Raw genomic sequence first — 13,294 nt, 5'->3', positions numbered from 1 at the left:
AAAATAGATGCTCATGCAATCACTGACCCTGCTCCACCCCTGCTCTCCCCCACTGCCAAAGACAGTGTGATTTTGCTTTGTGCGGCAGGATAAGTGTACTCTGATTGATCATTATTGATCAGAACTGTACTTGCCAGACAGTAATGGGCCTGCCCCTCAGGACATTATGTCTGCTGCTTCTCTGGCCCCCCCTTCTCCCCTATCTTTATGTCCTACTTCAAGGGCCCTCCTTTTCATTGTTTAGCCTCTAATCACAGAGCACTAAGCTCCTTCACTTTGCCTCCACTTATCTTCTGTGTTTCCATCTATGTTTAAGATAGAGGTTGAGGATGGAGGTGGATTGTGAAGTTAATCAAGTCAGGGAGCATGTGTGTTTGTTTCTCTTTACGGCTCTGTGCAGATCAAGACCTTTTTCCAGGAAGAATTTTGCAAAGCCTACTTTAAATGATGTTTTTAAATGTATTTGCATACCTGCTTGCTTGTGTGTATACAAACTTCTTTGAAGACTGCATCATGGTTGCTGGCAGTCACTAGGTGAAATCGGTCGGTGCTGCACCTGAAACCTCATTGTGATGCTTTGGTCTCTAGCAGATTGCTGTAGTGAATGAGACTGACCTGTCTGCAAACACTCAACGATAAAGTAGCTTTAAAACTTTGAAGAGTTCACCTTCAAATTAAAAGTGTGCCTTTTGAACCATGTTGGTTTCACTGGTGAGGCACCAGTTTTACTTCAGAATCTTTGCTTCTGGTTTATGTTACACACTTTCAGTTTCATTACTGCTGAGGGAGCAGATGGTGGTGAGTGTTTGCAGGCAAGTTGGAGCCTTCCACCAGGTGACCGAGGCAGTCTACTGTCAACCAAAGCAGACACAAGGAGGGTTTGGGAACAGCACCATATTTCCAGCCAGCAACCTTCAGCAAGCGTGTCACTGACCAGTCTCCAGGCCTGTGTGACTAAGACATACATCACAAACTGTTATAGTTCAGTGATAACTGTAAATATCTGAATTATATACTTTTCAGCTTTAAGCCAAAATTAATCATTAAAACACTAAAATAAGTGGAGACTTGACCCCTCTTCCTTTTGACAAAGCCGAGCAGTAAGTGCCTTCAAGATTGAAAGTACAAACTTAACTAAATAGAAAAAAGAAACTGTTCCATGGGACGCATATGTCCAATAAAAGCAAATATTTCATTAGCATGAAAATATAGCTGATATATTGTCTTAGTCTTCTTTTTTTCCTCACTCCTCCGTGTTGTATCCCTGATGCAGGGCTCTGTACTTGGGAACATTTTTCCATTTAGCTGTATAAATCTGATTATATGTGTGGAAAAAAATCACAAACTGCGCTGTGCTTTTCTGCAAAACAATCATCCAACATAATTTCCCCTCCTCTATCCAAGAAGTCAATTACAAACATGGGTTCATTAAACAATGGTTTCACTTTAAGTAATAATTTTTTATTGTACCATAACGACTGATTGTGGAGTCTGCCAGCTTGTTTACAATACAGATAGACCGTCTTGAGCCTCTTTGTTCGTACTCCTCACAAGCAATAGACGAAGTCTGTGTGAATGCTCTGATGAGCGTGGAACTGATTACAGCTACACATACACACATTATCAGTACCACACACAGATTATATGACATGCAAAAAGCTGAAAACACCGTGCCACATTTTATTCCACAAGTTAGGCTCACCTGTTTGGCATTATAAAAGAAACTTTACAATTATGTAACACCGAACAGAAGTTGGTATCATTTTTTAATAAGATGTTTGTGCCTTGTCTGTACAGAGTGAAAAACCGGGCCGCCTCTGCCTGCACAGTGACGTCAGACATCACCACAAGCTTCGCCTGCACAGCTGAGGGCAAAAAAGGTAAAATTAGCATGAATGGTGATGGGTATCTGCATGGGTAATTAATTCTTTATAATGTTGATTCTTGAGCTAAACATTCATGAGCCATCTGAAACCGTTTACTGTCAATGGATGTTTGTGTCGGTTGTATAGCCATTGTTGAGTTTGAACATAGTTCTTGGGTATAAGCAAAGTGAGATTTAAAGACTCGATCAGAGGTTAATTGTCTTGATAACCTCAATATTTTTCTGCAGTGGAGGTGGGAGCTGTTGGCTCTGCACTGCTCTCTAGGAGATAAAGCACTTCCTCATCTGCATTTTGTACTGATAATGGAAAGCAGGTCACTTGACATGTACTCTGCTTGCATAAAGGAGGGCTACACATGCAGCCACTGTCAGAAAACACTCTGAAGTGTCCCATAGCCGTCTCTCTGGTTTCTGTAACAGCTGCTTTGCTCTGTTTCACTCTGGTTGTTGTCATGAATGTGTGAATCTGATTTATAGCTCTTTTGTTTTGTTAGCTTCAGGAAGCATTTTGATTTGTCGCTGAGCTGTCTGCATTCACCCACAAAGCCTTTTCTAACATAAATTCAATTTTGTTACTGCTCAGGCTAATTTTTTCTTAAAATATATAGTTGAGTCTTGACATGTACTTTTCATCGTGCTGCAATTTACACATATATCAGATCTTCTTACACAGCATAAGACAACATTAAATAGTTAGAAAAGTGCAGTGGATTCATCAGGGAGAAATATTATTAGTGACATTTTGATGGAAAGAAACGTAAATAAGTTAGGATGTGTGTGTGTGTGCTGAGTGTGCCCGCAACTATTTGCCTGCACTCGGTTCTGTGTTGCACATGAAACCGCCTCATAATTGTTCTTACAGGAGACAGACATTCTCACGATCTCTAATGGACGCTGTAGCTATCCTGTTAATATCTGTGAATGTGTTACTTCACTGTGAATAAATCTGATATAATCTTATCTTCAGTGCGGTTAAGAATCTGGATTTTTCACACATTTAGTTAAATAAATTAAATGAATCTAACATTTCCCAGAAAAGTGATAAGTGCCAGGGCTACAGCTAAGTCTTTATTCTTGATTAATCAGTTAATCTTCAAGTGCGCAACCTAAGGCGAACAGAAAATGTTTTAGAGCCCAAACTGACTAAATCAAATGACGTGTCTTTTGAGAAATGTTGATTACGCGGCAGATTTTTTGCATGAAACTACATGTAGAAGCAGAGACTATGGTACAGTGTGCTTGTATCTTTCAGTACAGCTGTTAAGTCAGCTGCTTTTGCTAAGAAAGGCTGTCATGGTTCCACTTGGCATCTGAGGTTCATGACCCTTTTCCTGCAGGGACTTTTCCTGAAATGCCCTTTAACAGTTCACTGAATCATCATCATCATCATCATCATCATCATCATCATCATCATCATCATCATCATCATCATCAGTGTCATCATCAGCTCCTGGCAAGTTGACTACTGAGAGAAAGGGGAACTAACATGTTCTGTGTGGAAATGAGCGGTGCTGTTTCATAGAAATTTTTCTGCGGCAGTGGCAATTGAAACATCAAGTGATGCAATATGTGAATACTTTCATAATCATCTTGACCTCCCTTCTGTGATTTTTGCACAATCCCTTCAGCTTTCTGTTCAGCTGCGTTTTCTCACCACTACCACAGATAAACCAGTGAACGATGAATCGCGGTGTGGGCTGCAATTTGTGATCTTCCAACTGGATGCAAATCATTAGACTCATTACATCAGTGCCTGTGTGTGTGCGCGCGTGCTAAATGAATCTAGCTCTTTTCACCCCAACCCCCGGTCTTTCTGCTTCTCTTCCTCCTCGGCCTCACGAGCTGCTTTAGTGTCCTGGGACAGCAGCCTGACGGACAGACAGGCAGATGGAAGTGACGTTGGCGACATCAGCGGGATTCAGCAAAAGCAAAGTAGATGGAAATCAATGGCGACAATGACAGTGGGGTCAGGAGAGGTTGGGGGAGGAAAGTGAGTGGAGAGGAAAGAGCTGCAGCTTAGTAAAGTTCAGTGTAAGATAGAGATGTCTCCTACAAATAACTCAAACGGACCTATGAGCCCAACACAGACCGGAGTCAGAGGTATTCATTGTGTGCTTCCTCCCAGCCTGGTGTGCTGCAATGCTAGTGTTGTTTAAAGTGTTTCCTTGAAAGTATTGTTGTTGTTTAGTGTTTCCTGGTTCACATTAAGAATGTGATTTCTCTGTAAAGAATAGGTCTAATTTGGAATAGGTCATGGGGTGCAGTCTGTTGGGATAATATCAGAACAACAAGGCTGGATTTACATTTATTTCTTAGAGGATGTTTCCTGTTGTAGGAAAATGTGGATCTTTAACAGCTGGTTTTTGACAGTGCTGCCTTGTCAGAAGCAGAGCCTCCATTTGCCACGTATGCCAACATCAAATTTGGTTATCAAATCTGTTGTTGTGGAGGGAAAGAAGGTTGCCTCTTCAGTCTCAACAGGGAGTTGCAGGCAGACACCTGCAGACATCCTGTAGCCTCCTCCTGACTCCTCCACTGCAGAGCGCCGTCCGGTCCACTGAACACACACTGAACACACACTCACTCCCTTTTAATGGCACCAACCTTTCTGAAATCCACTGAGGATTTCTTTTTATTGAAGAGTTTACTATTGGCTTGTTATTTTTGACCAAAGCCACCTTTAAAGTGGATGTATTACGTCTATATCCAGCTCCATTTTTATTCTTGGACTCTGTAAGAGTTGCTTTGCATGACAAAATTAATGCCTGTTTATCTTATAGTGCAGCCCCTCAATTCATCCTCTGACTGCCCTTTAGGCCATGCTTCTTCTTCGTGTTCACACCAAACACCCTAGAATTTTTTGTCGGTCATTAATTATTAAAGAAAAAAGATCATAGTTGAATTTTTAATGAAGTAAAGGTCAGTAAATTCGGGTCAGCATCAACACACTTTTGTTTTCCCTACATCAAAAAATTCATTCAGTTTAGTTTCACTTCATACTTTTTCAAACAAGAAAACCAACATGCTCAACTCTAAATAATCCATTTAATGGGAGCTCAGTAGGGCTGCACGATTAATCGTTAGAAAATCGCAATCTCAATTCATACTTATGTGCGATCTCATTTCCAAATGACAACGATTTTTTTAAAAAAGAGAGAGAAAAAGACGACGACGATTGTACCGCATTTTGATCCGGGACGTAATCTGCATGAAAACAAGCGCTCACTCTTCCTGCTCAACAAATGACAAGGGCGGAGCCTTATACCACGTGGTACAGAAGCTGGCTGCTAAAATTGGCAGGGAAAAAACAACGGAGAGCACGTCAGGGATGACGAGAAAGTGACAGGAGAAAATCCGTCCCGGTCAACCACCCAAACATCAATAACGGGAACCTTATACAGCGCTTCCCTATACCCGTCGAACTCCCGCAGGCACAAAGAAATTACGGAGGCTATCACTTATCACCTGACCAAAGATATGGCTCCCATCAACACTGAGCAAAACGAGGGATTTAGGAAAATGATCAACACCCTAGACAAACGCTACACAGTGCCGTCCCGCAACTATTTTTCTATTGTTGCACTACCTGCTCTATACACGCAGTGTCGAGCAACGGTGGAGACGGAATTACAAGCAGTACAACATTTTGCGGCAACGACAAAATGTGAGACATTTGTTGTTTTTATGTTTATTTATTGTTTTTATGTTCAGTCTCAACTGTTACGAAGTTGATGTGCAGTTAATAAGTGCAATAAATATTTATACTGGAAAAGAAAATCGTGAGAGAATCGTGATCTCAATTCTAAGCAAAAAAATCCAGATTCTCATTTTATGCAAAATCGTGCAGCCCTAGTGCTCAGCCATGTAAGTGTCAGCTTATGAATGAGAACTTCAGCTCTCATACTTACACATATAAAGTATTTGCTATTACAAGGCAATAAGAAGAAACTGACAAGGCTTTCCTCTGTGTTTCCAATAGTCATGTAAAACACCACCAGGACCTAACCTCTAATAGGCAAAGGTGGCAACAATCAACAATACATCAATGTGCAACTCCACCCACATGTACAGATCATCGAAATGTGTACAAAACAACACACACCATTAACACTGTCTGAAACACATTCACAGACAAAAAACCCCAGACGACGACAGTTCCTCATTTAGTCAGCCAGGATACAAAGTTTGTAAATGATATATAAATACGTGACAGAGAGCTTACGTTCTCTGTCACCACCTCTTTTCAATGACTCACTCGCTTCAGGCTGAACACACTCAAAAGTTATAAGTTGATAAATGATGCTGTAGTAAAGAAGACAGTGTGCAGAAATCTCCTCAATCTCTCTTAATATGTACGAGTTACTGATGAGTCATTCCTCTTGTCCATATGTGACTGCACCTTATTTTCTTATCTGAAAGCAGGTTATGTGATAGTGAAGGACCAGTAATTAACAAAGATGTTTGTATCATGTTTTTGTGCTTGATTTTAGGGCTGTCAAACTGTCTCAGATCAGCTGTAGATGTTTTGTTTAACTTCTATATCATATCAGGTTAATAATGACTAACCTGGGGTCAGTCGAGACCTGGCATCTTCTTGCCTGACCTGTTCTCTTGCAGTCGTGGTGGCATGAATGCCAGATGTTGTACTCTGCTCCTGTCCGCCAGTCATACATTTCACCATCTGTTTGTCAAACCACCCCATGATGTAGCTCACACTCTAGTGTTGTTTGCACTGTTTGTAAGTGTTGTAGATGTTTTATATCCAGAGAGTTTGTTTTTGTCTTTTGGCGAGTTATCTCCTGTTATTATATCATCAGAAGCCCCTTCGTCTTTGTTCTTGTTGCCAGCATACGTCTGGTTCATCCCTCCTTATCGGTCACATTTCACTCTGATCTCAGGTCTGCCTGCATTGCTTTGACATACCAGTGAGCAGCACCTCCTCCTCCAGAGTGATTGCACTCATTCCGCTGGAAGCTGCACTCTTCTGCGAGCTCTGTCATTACTACCATCTAAGCAGTGTAATTACCAGCCTCGATGTGTGTTTGCGGTGCGCGATTCAAGCCTGCATCATGCTGGGCAAGCAGGAGTAGGTGAGCAGAGCGCGCGCGAGAGAGAGCGTGAATGGGAGAGCCAGAACAGGGGAGGTACATCCCTGAGCTAACTAATTACTGTATGTGAGTAATTAAAAAGCATTAAATGTCTGCTATTTATCTTCTGAAGTCTGTGCCAGAGACTGTGCTGGATGTTTCTGCCCTCCTCTCACTGAAGAGGAGGGAGATTAAGTCTTTTCTTCTTTTTTTTCCTCCCATGTGTGTCTCCTTTTTTGCCTGTTTGTTTGCAGTCAATGATCAATTTATGTTGATTTGCTTTAAAAATACTCTCTTACTTTAAATACAACTGGTTCTCAAGATTCCCACCATCAGGTATACAATATATTAGCTCCTTACTGCTAATTACTTTGTGATGGGGAGGTTTCTTCCTCACACAGCAACAGCATTTGTTTTGTCTCAGTACCATTTACTTAAGAAAAACTTGGACTTTGAGTTGAGAATTTGACGTCCTGAGAGTTTGCATTTAAGAAAATTAACGACATTACCATCAGCCTCAGCTCTACTTTTGCTTACAGCTCATCGGCAGCTGTTAGTACTCTCGCAGATTTACAGTATTTAAACATCAAACATGCTAACCAACAGCATGTTAGTAGCACATGTGTGACCAAGTATTGCCACACAGTGCCTGTAGCATGGCTGTAGATCACATATGCACTGCATTACCTCACAGAGGGGCACCTCAAAGGCTGAAGTCCTTACTGCAGCAGCCTGGGTTTGACTCTGCTCCAGACCTTGAACTAACTACACGTCTCTCTACTTTTCTGTTTGTCCACATTATCCTATCTGCCAAAGGCCTAAAATACCAGTAACTAAATTAATAAAGTACACCTTACCTATACAATAAACACCAATAAACCAGGAAAACGCACCAATAAACACAGAGCACCAAGAGCTTCTATAGGATTGGATGTTATTTGGCATCCACATTAGAAAGAACGCAGGTTTAAGTCACTATGCTGTTGGCTTCACTCACTCTGGGAGCTCCTGTTAATGAGAATACAGCTGATCTGAACCATCTCCTTGTAAATGTGAGAAAGGACAACTTCAGAAAAAGTCCCGACCTGATTCACCCGGTGTTTTCCGGAGTTTATGTGTGAGAACAGCTTTAATCAGATGTGTTTCTCACTAAGGAGCTGTGTTCTAGCAAAGGTCACTGATAAAGAAGACCACACTCTCTACATTGCTTCTCTCATCAGGCACCTCAGACATATAATGAAGCCATTCTACCGCTCCGGCAGCTGGGGCGGATAATCTGCGATTGGGCCTCAGTGGATCACAGGACAGCCCTCTGAAAGAGGAAGGACTCTGTCAGAAAGCATGATCAGAGCAGGCGTCTTTGGGCCGGAAGTGACTGTGGTTCCGTAAAAACAAAGACATGATACATCCGCGCGGCTGTATGACGATAGGGAGATTCTGTTTGCCGTGAATGAGTTTTGTTGATGTTGCCCATGTGCGTGTGTTGTGTATGAGTAATGCGGTCTTAATGCCAAAAAGGACTTGAGCTAGCTCTCATAAAAGCCATTGTGTATCATAAAAGACACTGGGACCACTGTGAGCTGCCTTTACACAATGGAAAGCTCAACGTTATGCAAATTGGACTTTGTAAAGCGATAGCCAACCCAGGAGTCGACATTTGTAGAGTTCACAAAGACGCGTGTAGCTGGAGAGAGCACATTTTCTGCTCGTTCTCACTGGAAATAGTTAAATGTTTAACTCCTGTCTTTCTGGAGCTTCCCTTGCAGCTTTGTGCGCAACAGTGTAGTGTGTCACTGCTTAAATTTTAATGCTGGACGTAGTTATGCAGCGGTTCGTTGTGTTTGAGCGTGTGTTCCTGCTGTTGTTTGAATCATATTACATTTTTTAAAGCGCTTGTCTTACGAGTAAAATTGTACTGCTCCTCTCTGATTAACTATGACCATGAGTTTGGTAACTGGTGAAAGTGAGGTGAAAGCACCATGTGATGACACGTACGGTTGAATGTGATGCAAGAAACAGGTGACAGATGAGTGGCATATATGATGGAAGTGGGGACATGAAACCCTAGGATTTTATGAAAGTTAAGTATAACAGCAGAGTAATATGGAACTCCAAAGAAGTACAAAAAATTAAATGGTGAGCAGTGGAACTTTATGGGCATATTTTATAAAGGTATATATGCAGATGATGAGCTTATTCACTGTGTGGAGCCTTATATAGATAAGAGCTTTAACCTCACAATGGAGAACTAAATGGAGACTGAGATTAGACAGAAACCTGAGAATGATAAAGGAAAGAGAGAAATTCTAGTGGTCTGTCTGCAGCATAGAGAATTAAGCACATTTACATTTCAGACATTAAGCTGAATATCATATTAATAACAAGTAACCCCCCACTGAGACTGCATTTTCACACTTGCCAAATTCCCTGTTGGTATCTGCAGCTCTTAAAACATTTTCCATAACCCGTGGTTTCTGTTTCATCCAAAATAGCTGTTAAATATGTGCATTGTTCTGGGCTGTGTTCTTTCTCCTCTGCTCTTCTCCCTGTACACCAACTGCTGCACCTCCACCCACCAGTCTGTCAAGCTAATCAAGTTTGCAGATGACACCACCGTTATTGGACTCATCTCGGACGGGGATGAGTCTGCCTACAGGAGGGGGGTTGAACGTCTGGTGTCCTGGTGCAGCCACAACAACCTGGTGCTGAATGCCCAGAAGACAGTGGAGATTATTGTGGACTTCAGGAAGCACACAGCCCCACTCCCCCCCATCATCCTGACTGACACCCCCATCACCTCTGTGGACTCGTTCCGCTTCCTGGGTACCACCATCACCCAGGACCTGAAGTGGGAGCCCACCATCACTTCCGTCATTAAGAAAGCCCAGCAGAGGATGTACTTCCTGAGGCAGCTGAAGAAATTCAACCTGCCAACACGGACGATGATGCAATTCTACACTGCAATCATCGAGTCCATCCTCACCTCCTCCATCACCGTGTGGTACGCTGGAGCCACTATCAGGGACAAACAGAGACTGCAGCGTGTTGTGCGCTCTGCTGAGAAGGTGATTGGCTGCAGACTCCCATCTCTGCAGGACCTGTACACCTCCAGGACACTGCGGCGTGCAGCTCGGATCTCAGCTGACCCTTCTCACCCTGGACACAGTCTGTTTGACCTGCTCCCCTCAGGCAGGAGGCTCCGGTCCATTCGCACCAGAACCTCTCGCCATAAGAACAGTTTCTTCCCCTCTGCTGTCGGACACATGAACAATAACCGTATGACTGTTCCCACCACTAACACATGACCCTACGCTGTGTTCACAGCATCATTCCATGTTTGGCACTGATCACCACCTGCACTCATGTATATATCATGTATATATCTATCCACTTAGCACTTTTAATTCTTATTCTTATTTTTATATTTTTATGACAGTATGTTTGCACTGAAGCACCGCAGCAATTTCCTAATGTTGTAGACCTGCTCAACATTTGGCAATAAAACCCTTTCTGATTCTGATTCTGATTCTTTGTCCAGGTAAGCAGTAGTTTGGCTACAAAATGCTCTGATAGCTGCAGGTTATCAGAAAAAACACCTAAAAAAAACCAAAGAAAGTGGGATTGTCTTGACAGCACAAGGATAATATGTCTGCCAGTGTCAATGCAGGCCGGTTTTCTGGTTTTCATGGCTCTGACAGTACATGCTGCAGAGAAGATAGAAGTCAGACAGAACAACGTCTTATAGTGAGATGAGACTGAAACTGTCCACTGCAGCCACTGTCTTCATGCTGAACTCTGCTGTCACTCCCTTTCTTTGCAACCAATCAGTATTCTACCCAGGGCAAAGTTTTGTTTGTAGCCTCTGCATTGGTTGAATTCCCACAATCCCTCTCACAGCATAGCGAGAGCTGGTCAAATGAGCACAAACAACACCATAAATCCACATCAGTCTCTTCAATACTTATATGCTATGCTGTAGTTACTTAAATGTAAGTAAATGTTCTTCAAAGCACTAAAGTGAACCTTTTAACTGTTCGTCACCTGCAGTGAAGGTTTATCAGGTTTCTGTTTAGAAAGAAAGCTCCAAAGCAAGTCATTTGACTATTGCCCTCCTGGTTCCAGGGCAATAGTCAAATGACTATGGGTTTGGTTTAATTCTCAGTAAAATTTCCAAGTCGGTTTTCAGTTAAATGTGAGGTTTTAAATGATTTTGAAGATTATGACATTCTGATTTCATTAACTTTTTACGCAGCGTCCCAACATTTTTCACCGCAGAGCTGTACTGCCAAGATCCCTTACTGGGTCTCTCTTTACATTTGCATATGGACCACCATGCCAGCACATTATCATTTCTTGCTGTCACGCAGTCGAGTCATAACCACATCATGAAAAAAAGAAAATAAATAAATAAATTCCCTGCCGGTCACCCTAAAGTACCAACGAAATCAAAACCAAAAACACGCAACCATGACTTCAGTCTGTTGTCTGCACTCACAATGACCCAAGATCAGAATAGTCCAGTCTTCAGGTTGATCGAGTAAGCTGGACGTGACCGTATTCCTGTACCTGTTTGCTGAACGTGTAACCATAAAACCTCAGAAGAGAGAAAACAGAAGTCTTTATAAAGCTAGTTCATTTTTAAGACTTGGTGCTGTGTGAGTGTTATGTTAAAACATACTGTTGTGGTTCACCAAGCAGTGCTCCAGTCTCCTCCACCCACTTTCTTGACTTTTGATATCTACTTTAGCCAAAAGGGTGAGGTTTGGTAAAGTGTTCTTTTGCTTTCTCTTTCTCTCTCTCTCTCTCTCCTAAAAACTATGAACCACACAAAGTTGTTTGTTTAGTGTCGCGCTGTGGAAAGAGTAGAAACAGAGTAACTTCTTTGTGACTGTCACAGCCGTGAGCCCACATAACAGCGAACACAAATATAGGACGCTTTTGTTTTTTTGGTATATAAAAAAATTGGGGGGTTTCATTTACTCATGCTTAAAATACAAAACAATCATCAAATGGCCCAGAATAAGAAAAGAATGCATAGATTTTTGTGTTTATGTGTGCAGTCGCCCCCTCCCTCAAAGATCATTTTTGAGCCCTGCTGTAATCTATGCAGTGGGAAAATGCTTCAGTGTATTTAAACTGTCTGTGCACTCTCCCTGTTTGGATTTGTATTACTTTCTTGTCTGATAAAATTAGCTAGTGTTTCTGAGGTTTTAATCTGCAGCAGAGCGGCTGCAGCCTTCGTGTCCTGTGGGTGTGCGGCTTTCTGTGTGTGCGCGCCATATGTGATAATAATATCCCTTGTCAGCCTCCTGAAGATTAGCCTGGATGGGAGAAATCCTCTGTCATATCCCCTCACCTTATTTTCTCTCTCACTCTGGTTTATCAGTCCTACGTTGTTTTACAGTTTAGAGACTCTGAGTTTTGACTCTGTGGAAAAAATATGGGTCACACAGGCTTTATGATTTAAAAATCAGTGTATTTTAAGGCACATTTGTCTTTGTCTTAATATTTTTCCTGATTGTATGCCTGTTGTTGTTTCTCCTCTCAGATCTGCATCAGACATCATCCAAGAAAGAAGCACAAGAAGAAGAGGAGGAGGACGGCCTGGTTCCAGATTGGATGGACCAGTGAAGTCTTTCCCACCCTCCCTGTTAAAAGCAATGTTTTTGGGAGCTGGAGGTCGTAACAGCACCTTCCCCAGCACCCCTCCCAATATGGGATGCCAGCCCCCTGCCCCCCTGCCCTGAGCTCTCCTGGGGTGTCATGAATAGTTACAGAGACAGAGGGGTAACTTGCACCTCCTCAGACCTTCTCGATGGAGGCGGAGGAGGGTTGCCCCAGCACACTCCATTTCGTCACACCCCTAATGGGCACCCGGCGCTAGGTCCCTCTGACCCGGTCATCCAACCACGCATCTCTGTGCCCAAAATGGGTGTCCGTGCACGGATCGCAGAATGGCCTCCACGCCGTGCTCAGTCCCGGGAGTCGCTGCTCGAGAATGGGCAGATTGGCGGCAATCACTACGGCAATGACGGTTCAGTTTTATCAGTTTTGTCTGACTTCAGGCTGGTGCGGGGAGGAGTCGCCAGGTTGCCCCGGCGGAGGTCCAAGGATGTAGGAGAGTTTGGCGGTGAGAGAAGTTCTCCTTTCAGCCTGAGAGTGTTCCCACCTTTGAGAAAGCGCTCCAACAGTGAAGTGACGCTGAGCGAACAAGATGAAAATGAGGTGAGTGTGAAATCTCCCTCTAGTGCCTCTTTTACACGTGTAGGTCCTAACTGGATTAATTGTTTTCCTTTTAGCAGTAGTCCAGATTGAGTTAAAT

General features: G+C 42.8%; 1 protein-coding gene across 1 annotated transcript in view; it reads left to right on the top strand.

Annotated features, from left to right (window-relative positions):
• sipa1l3 (signal-induced proliferation-associated 1 like 3) overlaps positions 1-13,294 on the top strand; it is a 91,246-nt gene that overhangs the window by 49,159 nt on the left and 28,793 nt on the right. The window contains exons 2-3 of the mRNA XM_080888794.1: positions 1,798-1,880; positions 12,521-13,197. Of these exons, the coding sequence (XP_080744920.1) occupies positions 12,736-13,197 (462 nt within the window). The 5' untranslated portion in view covers positions 1,798-1,880; positions 12,521-12,735. The remainder of the gene's footprint in view (positions 1-1,797; positions 1,881-12,520; positions 13,198-13,294) is intronic.

This window comes from Rhamphochromis sp. 'chilingali' (assembly GCF_963969265.1).
Source record: "Rhamphochromis sp. 'chilingali' genome assembly, chromosome: 8".
Taxonomy (NCBI): Eukaryota; Metazoa; Chordata; class Actinopteri; order Cichliformes; family Cichlidae; genus Rhamphochromis; species Rhamphochromis sp. 'chilingali'.
Note: the sequence above shows the minus strand (reverse complement) of the source record. Positions and strands in the feature narration are given on the sequence as shown.